The 15,659-nt window shown below is 38.1% G+C and overlaps 1 protein-coding gene across 1 annotated transcript in view; it reads left to right on the top strand.

Annotated features, from left to right (window-relative positions):
• Positions 1-15,659, top strand: part of CTNNA1 (catenin alpha 1) — a 190,317-nt gene that overhangs the window by 72,606 nt on the left and 102,052 nt on the right. The window contains exon 7 of the mRNA XM_045998668.1: positions 447-650. Coding sequence (XP_045854624.1) covers positions 447-650 — 204 coding nt within the window. The remainder of the gene's footprint in view (positions 1-446; positions 651-15,659) is intronic.

The raw sequence follows: 15,659 nt of genomic DNA, 5'->3' as shown, positions 1-15,659 counted from the left end.
GCTAATGTCATGTAGCAGTTTTATACTCTGTATATAGAAAAGGAAAAGAGCTAACTTATTTCCTTACAATTATTTTACTAATACTGTAGAGGCTGACATGTAGATGTTCAGATTCAGTAGTGTGAACGTGATTTTTTTTTTTACAGATTTTTTTTATTTCTTATTTTTTCTGTAAACATATAATGTATTTTTATTGTGAATGTGATTTTAATGCTGACATACTTGTGTTAGCATATTGTGGTATGGTGTCTTATTGAAGCCCCATTCAGCTGGATAGTATTGCTTGCAGTGCCTTCTTTGAGAATCTAACAAAAAGTGTAACTTTATTTTAGGCATTGGAATATTTGTATTAAATCTTGATGTTCCTGATCAACACTTTGCTCACCTTCGTTAATGATGGAGTGAACATGATCAGCACTGAGACTCAGTTAACACTTTCTCTGCAGAAACAAATCATTGTGGACCCCTTGAGCTTCAGTGAGGAGCGCTTTAGACCTTCCCTGGAGGAGCGCCTAGAAAGCATCATTAGTGGGGCTGCCCTGATGGCCGACTCGTCATGCACGCGTGATGACCGGCGTGAGAGAATTGTGGCTGAGTGTAATGCTGTACGCCAGGCCCTTCAGGACCTGCTCTCAGAGTACATGGGCAATGTGAGTATCAGAACTTTTTTTTGAAGTGAGAGTGTAACATGCTGGATCTGAGATATTTTAATTAAAAATGGCAAGTGTGTTCTTGGTTGCTTGGCCCGTTAGGATGGGGCAGATTTTTCAAGAAATGGATAAAAAACTAAGTGGCTTTCTATGTTCCCCTTTCCTCCCAACTTTTTTTTTTGTAATTAAAGATTCTTTATTTATTTATTTGACAGAGATCACAAGTAGGCAGAGAGGCAGGCAGAGCAAAGGGGAAGCAGGTTCCCTGCTAAGCAGAGATCCCGATCCAGGACTCTGGGATCATGACCTATGCTGAAGGCAGAGGCTTTAACCCACTGAGCCACCCAGGCGCCCCTGTGTCGTTTATTTTTATAAACGCACACACACACACACACACACACACAGCCTTTTTTTCCATGTAACATTTGGATGTAAGTTGCAGACACTGTGTTGGTTCAGCTCTAAACACCTTAGCATCCATGTACTAAGGATAATGACCTTTATTCCCTAAAATTCCATTATCACATCTAGGCTGCCATTTAATTTTAGGCAAAAGGGTTGCTGAATATATTTATAGTTGGTAGTTTTTTTCATGAACCATATAGACTGTCATAAGAAGAGGTAATTACCAACTACAGCTGTATTAGTATTAGCTGTATTAGGTGAACTGAGTAGTGGTTTTGGATTTTTAGGGTTTGTGTTTAAAAACGAGTGCTGTAAAAAAAATGTTTTTTCTATAGATAATACTTGTTGATTTTTATCTCTATGGTTATTACCTTCCTTTTTCCTTCCCAGATACTTCTGCCATTCCAGTTATTTAATGCTTAGAGTTACTGTAATTTAGACCTTGCATCCAGTATTTACTGTTGCAGAAAAGGAATCAGTTAAATAAAATTTATATAAAATCATTTTAGGGATACCTGGGTGGCTCAGTTCGTTAAGCCACTGCCTTCAGCTCGGGTCATGATTCCAGGGTCCTGGGATTGAGTCCCACATTGGGCTCCTTCCTCAGCGGGGAGCCTGCTTCCCTCTCTGCCTCTGCCTGCCACTCTGCCTACTTGTGTTCTCTCTCTCTCTCTCTGACAAATAAATAAATAAATAAATAAAATCTTAAAAATCGTTTTCAAGGGCAGAGAACAACACAGACTAGTTCTCACCAGTGGTTTTTGGTTGTTTAACGCTTTTCAGGAAAAGATCTGTTTTTTTTTTATGTATTCATTTGCCATACATCTTACTTGTTCACTTATATGCGTATATAAGTGAACATATAATGGTAAGTCATAATAGAATTCCTGGGGTGAAGATGAATGCTTTAATGTATTTATCTTTTTTCGACCATATTGTGAAATTAGTGAAGCATACTGAGTTTTTTTTAAGCCAATGCCATGTTTTGATTGTATGCAGTCTACCTCAGAAAAGTGAGATTAGAGGCTTAGTTAAATCAAATGGAAAAATCAGTTGGATAAGTCAGTGAATGTGGGGCACATTTAAAAATCTGTACCTAAGCTTGAAAACAGAAAATAATAAAAAATAATTTGAAGAATGGTTTATGGTATTAGAATTTTAAATAGGGAAACAAAGGACTTGGTATATGTGAGGATGCGTTATCTACTATCACATGTAGTACTAAAGTGGTACAAAAATACCAGATGTAGTTATGGTTAGGAAAATGCTTTAAAAACGGTCTTTGGGAAGAATACATGATAAATTTCTTATTGTTCCGTATGCAAGCTTCCTAACCATTCTGCATATAAGAGCTTCCTAACGATCCCTTGAGTCTTAGAGTTGATTGGATCTTGGCCTAGTCCTCTCTGGTCATGAGTAATCATCTAGTTTCTCTCCAGAGTGTCAAACAAATACTATTTTCAGTTCGTGCCACAGATGTAAGTAAAGGTAGGAGACACTGATTTATACTTGCAGTTGTGGAGAGCATAATACCACTCTTACGTAACATTTCATTATGTAGGTGAAAGCTAGAACAATGATCTTTGGCTGAAGTTTAAGATTGTGGTAGAGGTTTTGAAAGAAATTATCTTGGGATTCAGATTGTATTTTAGAAGATAGTTTCTGGACATGTTTTTCCTAAAGATAAAAATATTTAGTTCCCTTGTATTGACTCAAGTGACATTGAGCAGGTTAGGTGCTGTCAAAAGTGATGGAGTGAAGGTAAAGCCAGGAGAAGAGCAATGAGGCACGCTTGAAAGCTTAGAACATCACAGCGTCTGCAAGAAGCAGAAGCAATTGGGGTGAGATTTGTGCTTATTTAGGGAGCTTTCAAAAGCATTTAGAACCTTTAATAACAATCGGAACTTAACCAGTGGTATCTGCTTGTTGCTAACTTCATACTGAGTATGTGTCACATGCGAAGTAGTAGAGTGCTGAGCACGGGGTAGAGAAGGAATGAGGCACTGGTCTTTTCCTTCTAATACTTGGTCTCTACAGAGCATTTATGGGGAGTGCTAAAATGGCATGGGGATTGCAAGGAGGATGGGATTATTTCTATCTGGGAAACCTGAGAGGTATTTATGAAGGATTTATTTTACATTCTTTAGCTCTACCTTGATTTTTAAAAAATGCCTCACTTTAAGTTTTGATTATTTCTCTTAAAAAATATTAGACGAATAATTACGATACATGGAAAATTAAAATAATCTGGCTTAATTAAAACTGGTTCACTACATGAAACTTTATAGACAAAGCGGACAAGTACAGAGTGACTGATGTATTTTTTTTTTTTTTTTAAGATTTTATTTATTTATTGGACAGACAGAGATCACAAGTAGGCAGAGAAGCAGGCAGAGAGAAAGGAGGAAATAGGCTCCCTGCTGAGCAGAGAGCCAGATGCGGGGCTCGATCCCAGGACCCTGAGATCATGACCTGAGCTGAAGGCAGAGACTTTAACCCACTGAGCCACCCAGGCGCCCTGTATTTTTATTTTTTATTTTTATTATTTGAGAGTGCGTGCCTGCCTGTGCATGAGTGGGGGAGGGGCAGGGGTAGAGGGAGAGGAGTAGGGAGAGAAGCTGATGCCCATCTGAGTGAAGAACCCAATGTGGGGCTCAGTCTCATGACCCTGAGATCATGACCTGAGCCGAAACCAAGAGTCGGCCAGTTAACGCACTAAGCCACTCAGGCGCTCCTGATATATATATATATATATATATATATATATATTTTTTTTTTTTTTTTTTTTTTTTTCCATTTCCAGGCTTCTCTCAGTGATGTCATCTTTTTTAAGGTACATACTGTTAAAATCTTGTTATCATCTCTAGTCTTCCTTCTTTATTCTTTGTAGTCATTTATTAGATTTCCATTGTTTTTCCTCTAAGGCAATGATTTTGAACTTTGGATGCACATTAGAATTCCTGAGGAACTTAAAACATCTTGATGTCTAGGTTGTACCCCATGTAAATCAGGGTCATTGAACTGAGGTCCAGGCGACAGTATATATGTATATTTTTTTAATTTAAGGATTTTATTTATTAGAGAGGGGGCAGGTGAGGGCACAAGAGTTGGGCGGGCGGAGTGCATAGGGAGAGGGATAAGCAGACTACCCACAGAGTAGGGAGCCCAGTTACGTGGGGCTCCATCACAGGACCCTGGGATCACAACCTGAGCCACCCAGGCATCCCCAGGTGACGGTATTTTTTTTAAAGTTCCTCAGGTGATTCCATCATGTGGTTAAGGTGGAGAAACTCCTCTGGTATTTTATTGCATTTGTCCCTACTGTCTCTACTGCCATTGCTTTATTCTAGGGTCTACATACTTTTTTTGTTGTTGTTGGCTAGTCTGTTCTGCTTGCTTAGACAAGTCTGTGCTCATATCTTCAGTAGGACATAGTTCATTATGTGTTTCAGATTCTCTTTCTACTTCTTGGAAACTTAACTTGCTCTTGCTTAAAGGCTCACATTTTTTGTGAGCCTATTTGCTGAAGGCTCTTTCAGACTGCACCATCTTGCATTATTTTCCATCTATTTGCTGAAGGCTCTTTCAGACTGCACCATCTTGCATTATTTTTTTGCTGCATGAAGTTTTGTATGTAATTGTTGACTTCCTTGAATTGTTGTTTACTTGTATTTTCTTTATCCATATAATTTCTGCAGCTGTATTTAAACTTATAAAGACAGGAACTGGGGCACCTGGGTGGCTGAGCTTGGAGTCTGCTTAAGATTCTCCCTCCCTCTATCTCTGCCCTTCTGTACTCCCTCTCTAAAATGAATGAATGAATGACAGGACCTATTTAAAAAATACTTTCAGGGGCGCCTGCGTGGCTCAGTGGGTTAAAGCCTCTGCCTTCGGCTCAGGTCATGATCCCAGGGTCCTGGGATCGAGCCCCGCATCGGGCTCTCTGCTCAGCAGGGAGCCTGCTTCCTCCCTTCTCACTCTCTGCCTGTTTCTGCCTACTTGTGATCTGTCTGTCAAATAAATAAATAAAATCTTTAAAAAAAAAAAATAAAAAATACTTTCAGGCATTGTTATAATACTAGAAGTGGTATGGTGTGAGTGATTGCTTTACATACTAGCTCATGCTGACATGGGATGAATGAAATAGACAATTTTTGTATATTCAGGGTGCTAGGAATATTAGTGGAAAAAAATCAAAAGATCCTTGCCCTTATGGGCCTTACATTCTAAAAGGTTATAGGGAAGGAGACCATGGGGGGTTTACCACTAATTCCTTTAGATCTCTCAGTATATAATGACATTTGTAGGAAAAAAATCAAGCCAAGTACTCTGAGATAGGCAGTAAGGGAAAGTGGTGTCCTGCATCACAGTAGAGTTAAATTTGATTCATCAGGTGAGAGCCAAACTCCCTTTTAAAGGCTTCAAGGGCCAGGAGGGCAACAGACTTAATGCTCCTGTTTGCGTTGTGGTTTAAAGAGTAGGAGGTTACTCTTGGCTGTACTGCTAACTTACTGTACATACAGAAAGCTAAGAGATATTGATGTTAAAAGTAATACATTTGACCCCTACTTACAGAACATTATGGAAGTGCCCCAGATGCATGACAATAGAGGTCTTTTGACATTCAGTGGATCTTTGTAGTTCCACAAATGACTTCCAGGTTTCCTTGAAATGAAATGTGGTTATTGTGGTTAAGTCTAATTTGTTTCTGCTCTGTCCGCTTACGGTTACTCCTGGAAGGGTTCTAGAAAAAGAAAAACCGCTTGGATGGGTGTCGTAATCTTAAAAGTGAATGGATTGAAATTGAAATGTAATTGAAATTGAAAAAGAATTGTTACCACTTTATTTTTTCATAATTGAAAGTCATACATATGCGTTAAATTACTGAACCACCAATATTAACATTTAGGAATAGGCATTCCAGTTAGTTTCCCTTTCTTGTATGGAGTGTTTTTGTTTTTTAAATAATTTTAACCCTCTTACTGTTCCCTGCATATAAACAAAATATTTATATAATTAGGGTTCAAACCATTACATTAGTGCATTAGAACAAGCTGTGAGGTTAATGGGTTAAATTTTTTCTTTCTTAAATACATAACTGCCTTTGGAGCTCACTTGTATGTTAGAATGTTCTCTGAAGTTATTTCAATGCCAGTGAAAAACAACATTCTGAAGAGCCTTGTACTTTATGCAGTTGAATTCTATATTTCACACTCTTCATTCTGCTGAGGGATATGCTGATCATCAATATGTTCCTTTTTCCCTTTATTAGAGCATGTGCTTTGAGCTGTTTTCCCAGTAGTAGAATTTACTGTGACCATGCTTGTTTCTGTTACTACACTCATCTTCAAGCCCCCTGACCTCTCAAAAAATAGATAAACCAGACTCCTCCTCCCTACCCCTTATCCCCCACATCTGAAAATACTTAACACGGTATCTGAAATAGAGAAGACCCTCAGCCTTTGAAATGAATTGCATTTGGTTTTGTCCTGAGCAGTCTTGGTCAGTGGTTTATGGTCCTGTGTTGACTGACTGGAGTCAGGATTTAGGACTGATGACAAGCACAGGCTTTGGGCTTGAGTAGCTCTAGCTCTGTGCCATCCAGTGTGGTAGTCAGTAACCAAATGTGGCTGTCAAGTACCTGAAATGTGACTGGTTTAAACTGAGATGTGCTGTAAGTATAAACTCCTTGCCATTATTTCAAAGACAGTACACAGAAAAGGATGGAAATATGGTTAAATATAATCTCTTCTTAAACTTATTTTTTACCCGCTTATTTACCTCTACTAGAATATTTAAAAGTATATGTAGTTTTTGTTAACTTGGTCACATTGTATATCTCTTGGGTAGTTCTGACTCCTGAGTAACCAGCCAGCGAAGGGGAGTAGATAAAAAAAGTTCAACCTCCTCATCAAATGTCCAAAACGATAGCATTATCTGTTACATGGTAGCTATCATAGCTTGTATTTTTTTATACCTTAAAGTATAGTTTTAGACAGAAGAAAATTGGTAAGGTTTAGAACCTGGTGATGATGTTGCTTAAAGATAAATTTTATCTTTGTTCTTGCCTAAAAAACATTGGATGCGTTAGTAGTAGGATCCTAAAAGAAGAGTGCATTTTTGTTTGTTTTTGTGTTGCACTGGGTATGTATTTGAGGGGTTTGATTATGTTAATATAGCAGACATGAAATTTTTATTTGATTTGGTTAATAGTTTGATATGGAATGTATGAATAGGATGCATTTAATGTTCACTTACTTTTCGTGAAGGGAAGCACTTAATTTAGATGCTAATCTCTTCTCGGTTTTGCAGATGCCTTCCTGGAATCACTTTAGCATATCCAGAGCTTCCCAGCCTTTGAAGGAGTCTTCACAGAGCTTGCTACTACATTATTTTGTAGCTGCATTTCTTATATTCAAAATTAGAATAGCTTACTTTTTTTCTGATTATAATTCTAAGTTCGTTATAGATCACATGTAATCCTACCATATATTCTCTCCTTTGTGCATATGTAGGTACACACACATATCAATTCTTATCTTACCTTTTCTTCTATTATTAACAGTAAAAATAGGGATTATCTGTACTGTTTTACTCTGTACCATATGCCAGCCATTGTCTTAAAAGACAAATGTTTTTACCTGGTTTACTGCCATAATAACCCGTATTGAGTTGTTATTTGCTCAGAAATACATACACATACAGTGGAGATTTCTGTCCTGAAGAGTCTGAGCTCTCAATACGTTTATCATTGTGCATCTTTACTACAGCAAATGCGCTTTTACATCATTATCGTTAATGGCTGCAGAGCTTTCCACTGTACTACTTTATAAATGACTATTCTGAAATTAAATACTCCACCCTAAATAAGATAAACCCAGGTTTGATATATCTGTTCGAAGTGAGCCAAGTAGGAAAGCTTTTTACAGTATTTTCCCAAGCTACACTTTCTGATGTTGAGTGTCATAGATGTTTCATTTGGCTCTGTGATGTGCAGCTGTGTAGCTGAGTTTTGTTTTACAGTAAGCTTTGATTTACATCTTTGTTTAAACCTGTGGGTTTCCTGTAATAAACTTTCACCTGTATTGCTAGACCATAGTTCTGTAGTGGTGCTTAGATATGATTTTATTAATTTGTTAGTGTAAGCTTTTCTGTGAGCTTCCTAGCATATTTGGGAGAATTTAGACATAAATAGATGTTGCATTGAAAGCAGAATTTGAGCATGTGTAAGACTTGTTTCTATCGATGGAACAGCATTTATTTAATTTGGAAATCTTAATTGTCACATACTGATCTTTTTCACGATGGGAAGTGAGAGATTTAAAAGACCTTCTTAATGCTGAGGAGGACCTTCTCCTCAAGTTATATTTTGTGTTGCTTTTGGAGAGGTTCAAGTTTCTTCCGTGTGTGCGACTCAGGCATTACATATTGCAGTATTTAACAGGCAAGTTTTTAACCTTTTATATACAGAAAGACGCATGTTTATGTATTAAGTGAAATGCTGCTGGCCTAATGGAACAATAGTGTAAAGGTCTCTTGAGATCAGGATGATGGAGTACATATGGAAGCCTGCCCAGTGTCAGGCTGCAGTTGGGTCAGGTTTTAGCCTCCGTGAGATGGCTGTGAGACTATCCTTGGTATTATTTTATACTCTTCAGATATTGGGCAGCCTTGAAAAGATTTTATATCAAAAAATGTTTTTGGATTAAAAGATTAAACCTCTAAATATATCAATATTAGCAATTATCACTAGGTGGTAGGGTGAGAGGCAATAAATTTTCTTCTATATTTTGCCCCACATTTCTTGGATAGTGTTTCCTATGGTCATAATGAAAAGGTTTAAAAGTAAACTTAGACCCCTTAGTGTCATGCATCTTGGGTTTTTAGGTTTCTTTTTCTTTTAAGATGTTACTTATTTATTTAGATTTTATTTGTTCATTTGACAGAGAGAGAGAGAGTGCAAGCAGGGGGAGCCACAGGTAGAGAAGAGGGAAAGGCAAGCTCCCTGCTAACAAGGAGTCTGATAAGGGACTCTGATCCCAGGATCCAGGACCCTGGGATGAGGACCTGAGCTGAAGGCAGACACTTAACAACTGAGCCACCCAGGAGCCCTGTTATTCTCTAGTTTCTTGAGGTGAGAATTCAGGTTATCTGTTTGAGATAACCTCCTCTACTTCCTCCTCCTCCTTCTTCTTCTTTTCTTCTTTTTTTAATAAAGATTTAGGGCAGATTTTCTTTTCTTTCTTTCTTTTTTTTTTTTTTTTTTTTTTGACAGCGAACACAAGTAGACAGAGAAGCAGGCAGATAGAGAGGAGGAAGCAGGCTCCCTGATGAGCAGAGAGCCTAATGCAGGGCTTGATCCCAGAACCCCGGGATCATGACCTGAGCCAAAGGCAGAGGCTTTAACCCCCCTGAGCCACCCAGGCGCCCCATAGGGCAGATTTTCATATAAGGTCTACTTTGTCTGCATCCCATAAATTTTGATATATCGTCTTTTTTGTTGAGTTCAAGATATTTTAAAAATTTTCCTTGAGCCTTCCTCTGACCAGTGGATTATTTGGCAATATGTTACTTAATTTGTAATTAGATGGAAAATTTTTTGTTACATTTCTTTTATTTCTAGTTTAGCTAAAACTGAATATGACCAAAGAGCATACTTTGCATCATTTTATTTCTTTAAATTGCTTATTGGTGTTCGTTTTACGACCCAGTGCTACTTTTGTGAATGTTGTATCTTCCTTTGGAAAGAATGTGTGGATTGTATTACTGTTGGATAGAGTAATTTTTTTTATAAATGTCAATTAGATCCAGTTGGTATATGGTATTGGTTGATCCAGTTGGTTCAGTTTTTCTATACATTGCTTATTTATTATCTGTTTATTGTCAGCTTGCTCTTAATGATTACTGAGAGAGGAGTGTTGACTACAGCTCTAATTGTGGATTTGGCCCTTTTTCACTTCAGTTCTCAGATTGCTACTCTGTGCATTCTGTCCATGGTTTTTGGGTGCTGTCATTGTGATAGGGTGGATTGAGTTTATTCTTCTTAATCAGAAGCAAAACCCAGCCACCTATTTTCAAAACAGTCTGAAAGTAGGGATAACTTGGGCATGATAATACCCAGGTAAAGGAGGCTTCTGAGTTTTAGTCCAGGGCTACTCCTGCTGACTTTCCACATGTGATGCCATGGACCATGGACAATAAGCTGATGCTTCCAGACAATAGGACTTACTAAGCTTGATCAAGTAACTTCCTAGAGCTGCTTTCTCAAGATAAAACTGGATTGTTAATGGCTGCCCATCCACCTGATTTTGTTTAAAGGCACAGAGAACCAGTCAAATAAGACCAAGTAAAATCATGAAGATGGGGTAACAGGTGGTTGTACTGCAAAAATATGTAAATGCCTTAAAAGAAAAGAGCAGTAAATGAAGTATAGCCAGAGCAAGGTAAACAGGGATCTGTGCAGGCAGAGACTGAGGCTGTTCTCTCTCTTAAAGAGTGGCAGGTCCTTCCTGGCTTTATGTGACAACTCTGTTCCTTGCTGCTCTCTTCCCATAGTGAAGAACCAAAGTGGCACCACCCCATGTCTGCATGATCTTTAGTTCAGGGATTTAACTCATAGCAGACAAGAAGGGTCTTTTTCTCTCTTCAACTAGGGAAGAGGAGGGCCCAATAGATAGCATATTTGATGTGCACATAAAAATATGAAGTGCTGTACACTTGGAAATAGGTGTTTTTTTTTTTATTTTTTTAAAGATTTTATTTATTTATCTGACAGCACACAAGTAGGGGGAGTAGCAGCCAGAGGGAGAGGGAGAAGCAGATTCCCCACTGACCAAGGAGCCTGATGCTGGGGACTTGATCCCAGGACTCTGGGATCATGACCTGTGCCGAAGGTAGACGCTTAACTGAGCCACCCAGGCACCCGGAAAATTGTCATTGTTTTAGATACATTTTTTTTTAAGATTTTATTTGTTTATTTGACAGAGATTACAAGTAGGCAGAGAGGCAGGTGGTGGGGGGTGGGGAGCAGACTCCCTGCTGAGGAGAGAACCTGATGTGGGGCTGAAGGCAGAGGCTTAACCCACTGAGCCACCCAGGCACCCCTGTTTTAGATACATTTGTAACACAGTTTCTTTGCCCTCATTTATTCTTTTGGTCCAAAAAGTAGGTTTTACTTTTGGCAAAATCGTCATGTGTTGATACTAAGAAATTCATTTAAAATAGTCCTGTTTAAATGTGTTGTTTAAAACTAGTTGTTTTGGGAGGTCACCTGTTTATTTTATCTAGAATGCTTATATGTGACAAACATGTAAAATTAAGGCTTATCTTTCTACCTTAATATTTTCTGCCCACTGATCTTACATTTGTTTTTAAATTACATATTTTAGAGGACTTAAGGTATTTAACAAAAACTCTTGACTTTCCAAACAGTCCTTACCAAAGACAGGTGTAGCCTGTTGTGCTAGGAAATTTACTTTTCTCTCATTTCAGGCCTTTCTTGAAAGTTACTTTGGTTTTCATATTACTTAGTCATAATATAAAATTAGAAGGGTAGAAGTCTGTAGAATGTGATGTTTTCTGAGTGAATGTCCTTATTTTTTCTGTTTATTTTGGGTTGACTCTGTGTTCACATCTGACGACTGCTAAGTAAGTGCTTGATGGTCACTAAATAGCTTTTTTGTTTTAAAGTGCAACATTGGATATTTAGAACCAAAGACTGCTGAGGACTGATCTTATTTGGTCATTCTCTGAAAATGGCACTGGGATCTTTTCATAATGGCATGATTTGGAGACATACTGTAAGAATGTATTTTCTTTCAGTGATTTATACTAAATCAACATCTGGGCAGTAAACTGCCTTACAAGTGTTATTTTCAGATGTGTTTAAATGATTGGCCTCCTGTTTTGGGTTTACTCCAGCTGCAGATTGTCTGACTTCTGGTATTGTAAAAAATTTGCATTTTGTAATTGTCTACCAAATAGAATGCAGTGTAGCATCTTATTTCAAGGCTTCCTTGCTAGTTGTCCTTTAAATTGAATGCCAGAGCATATTTGTCCTGAATTACTTCTTTCTACTTTGAGGGAGAATTACTGGTTTTGTAGACTCAAATATGAAACTTCTCTTCATGTGAAAAGGAAAAAGTGAAAAGATTTGTTTTGGCTTGCCCTTGTTTTGTGTCTATATGAACATTGCTTATTATTCCTTTGTATAAAATAACCTGAAATACTATATAAGAAAAGTCATAAATATTTGATCAATAATACCCAGTTATAGCCTTTAAAGCTCTTAATAATAAATATACTTATTGCTGGGAAGCAGAGCATATTTGTTTATCCTGCCCTTTTTTTTTTTTTTTTAAAGATTCTCTACTGTGAAGAATAGATAAAGCTATTATATATGGAAAAATTCTTTGGTTTTTAAAAATTGGTTGTTTATAAATGTACCTTTAGTGATTTCTGTTGTGATAAAGGATCCCTTCACCCCCACCCCTTTTCCAAAACAGGATTTTCTTAGACTCTTAAAATATCTTTTTTATTTTTTATTTTTTTTAAAGATTTTATTTATTTATTGACAGAGAGAGAGAGAGATCACAAGTAGGTAGAGAGGCAGAGAGAGAGGGGAAGCAGGCTCACTGCTGCGCAGAGAGCCCGATGCCGGACTCGATCCCAGAACCCTGAGATCATGACCTGAGCCGAAGGCAGAAGCTTAACCCACTGAGCCACCCAGGCGCCCCCTTTCTTTTATTTTTTTATTTTTTTGTTTTTTTTTTTCTTTTTTCTTTTTAAAAAATATTTTATTTATTTATTTGACAGAGAGAGAGATTACAAGTAGAGAGAGAGAGAGGGAAGCAGGCTCCCTGTTGAGCAGAGAGCGTGATGCGGGACTCGATCCCAGGACCCCGAGATCATGACCTGAGCCGAAGGCAGTGGCTTAACCCACTGAGCCACCCAGGCGCCCTCTTTTATTTTTTTAAAGAAAAGTTTTTTGTTTTTTTGTTTTGTTGTTGTTGTTGTTGTGTTTTTTTGGTCAGAGAGGGAGAGAGAGAATGAAAATGGTGAGAGGCAGGCTCCCCACTGAGTAAGAAGCCTGATGCAGGGCCCGACATTCAGGACTCCGTCCCAGGACCCTGGGATCGTGACCTGAGCTGAAGGCAGGTGCTTAACCGACTGAGCCACCCAGGCATCCCTAGACTATTAAAATTTCTTAATTGAGGGAATGGGCTCATAGTGTTAGGAGAACATTTGTTGGTTTTTCCTTTTCAAAACTGTATTAAATTTTATAAGCATTCAGAAAAAAATGCAATTTAAAGCTGAAAATTTCTAATCAGTGTTTTTTAAAACTAACTCCATTGGCTAGTTCTTCTTTGCTATCTACAGCTCTTTCATTTTGGCAAACTCTAGATGCTAAAATCAAACTAATTTTTTTGACTAGGATTTCCCAAGCCAGTGCAAAATTACCCATCTTCTTAAAACCACTCAGAATCAAGAATTATATTAGTTATAGGGTATGATGATAAATGTTAGTAACTATATGTTTTTTGATTTGAGGCTTTGGTCAAGTGCTAGTTCTTTTAACTCTGAGGAGTTGACAAGATTTTAACATTTAGATATGAACATAGGTTTATGAGGAATGGTATGTATAGGAGAATCCCTTATTAAATGACCTAGTTTTGTGGATTTGTTTTAAAGTTTTTCAGCAATAGGGGTGCCTGGGTGGCTCAATGGGTTAAGCCTCTGCCTTCGGCTCAGGTTATGGACTCAGGGTCCTGGGATCAAGCCCCCGCATCGGGCTCCCTGGTCAGCAGGAAGCCTGCTTCTCCCTCTACCACTCCCCCTGCTTGTGTTCCCTCTCTCACTGTCTCTCTGTCAAATAAATAAAATCTTTTTAAAAAATTCTTTTTTTAAAAAATATTTATTTATTTATTTTGCAGAGAAAGAGATCACAAGTAGGCATAGAGCAGGCGGTGGCGGGGAGCAGGCTCCCTGCTGAGTAGAGAGCCCGATGCGGGGCTTGATCCCAGGATCCTGGGATCATGACCTGAGCCGAAGGCAGAGGCTTTAACCCACTGAGCCACCCAGGCACCCCTAAAAAAAATTCTTAAAAATTTTTTTTCTTAAATAAAATATTCCAGCAATAAAATAACACTATCAAGGTGAAATGAGAAAGCAGAGGATTGATGGTTGTTAAACTTGGTGATGTTGCTTAAGGAAGTTCATTTACTATTTTCAATCCTTTTGGTTATGTTTGGAAAATCCCATATTCAGTTAAAAAAGAAAGACATAATCATTATGGTTATTTGAGCAGGCCAGGGTAATAATATCTAATTGGACATTAGATGTCTGAGGACATATTCCCTGCCATGTGTCCACCCCCCCCCCCCCAACCCCGTTCATAGCCTGACCTATGTTGTCTGTTAGGCTAGTTAGGTTCTCTTAAGAATTTGCATGAGAAAATGGTGAAATTAGTAAGTGGGAACTGAAGCAGGAAATTACGACATTAGAGTCATGAGGGGTCATGACAAGTTGAATTTGTGGTTTAGCAGCAGCAATGAATTAAATAGGCAGCATAGACGGTAAGAGTGGGTCAGGTATTTGAGTTTGGAGATGGGTGCAGTCAGCTAAGAGGATCTGAGGCTTCCTGTATGTCTACTCCTAAGGCTGTTTGTCTAGTTGTGCTTGGCTTCTTGTATGCATGTATCCTTGGAAATAACCCCTTTATCAGTAGATTTGATTTCTTCTTTCTTCAGAAAACGAAAAACACAAACAAAAAACCCCAGAACTGGTGTATTCAGTGGGTGATGGAGTCTTCTTGGCTACATTCTTAGTAAGCACTTTTTATTAGAAGATCAAAAATAGTTATTGATTAATCATTTAGGCATTTGTGATCCAGTTCCTCAAGCATTCTAAGAACCATTGTCTGCCCCCCGCCCTGAGTCATATCTTTTTTTTTTTTTAAAGATTTTATTTATTTATTTGACAGACAGAGATCACAAGTAGGCAGAGAGGCAGGCAGAGAGAGAGAGAGGAATGGAAGCAGGCGTCCTGCTGGGCAGAGAGCCGGATGTGGGGCCCGATCCCAGGACCCTAGGATCATGACCTGAGCCGAAGGCAGAGGCTTAACCCACTGAACCACCTAGGCGCCCCCCCGAGTCATATCTTAAAGCTCTATTTTGTATAGTAGGAAGCTTTTTTCCTTATATACGTGACTATTTACATATTATATACTTATATACTTGACTGTTATATAATTTAATAATAGTGCTAAATAAATAAATTGCTGTTCACCTGATTATGATTGAATGGAATTTAATAAATTATAGTAATCAGGGCTTTCTAGAGGGAGCGGGATAATTTGTCTTCTGAGATTTCCTATTAATTGAGAAGTTGCCTCAATATAGTTTTTGGTGGCTTAAATGCTGTTTTGTTGGTCAACATGATTTTGGAGTCCTTGCTTTTGCTGTTGATTATAAAGACATACCCTATCGCTAGAGAAAGCCTTGCCTGAATATAAACATCCTGTCTACTATTATCTTTCTCTGTTTTTCCTTTTTTAGTACTTTTCTGTGGGCAAAAATAAGAATGAGGAGATCTGGTTTAGAAGAG

The sequence above is a fragment of the Meles meles genome, chromosome 3 (genome assembly GCF_922984935.1).
Source record: "Meles meles chromosome 3, mMelMel3.1 paternal haplotype, whole genome shotgun sequence".
NCBI lineage: Eukaryota > Metazoa > Chordata > Mammalia > Carnivora > Mustelidae > Meles > Meles meles.
The sequence above is the reverse complement of the archived record's forward strand: the minus strand, read 5'-3'. Positions and strand labels throughout refer to the sequence as shown.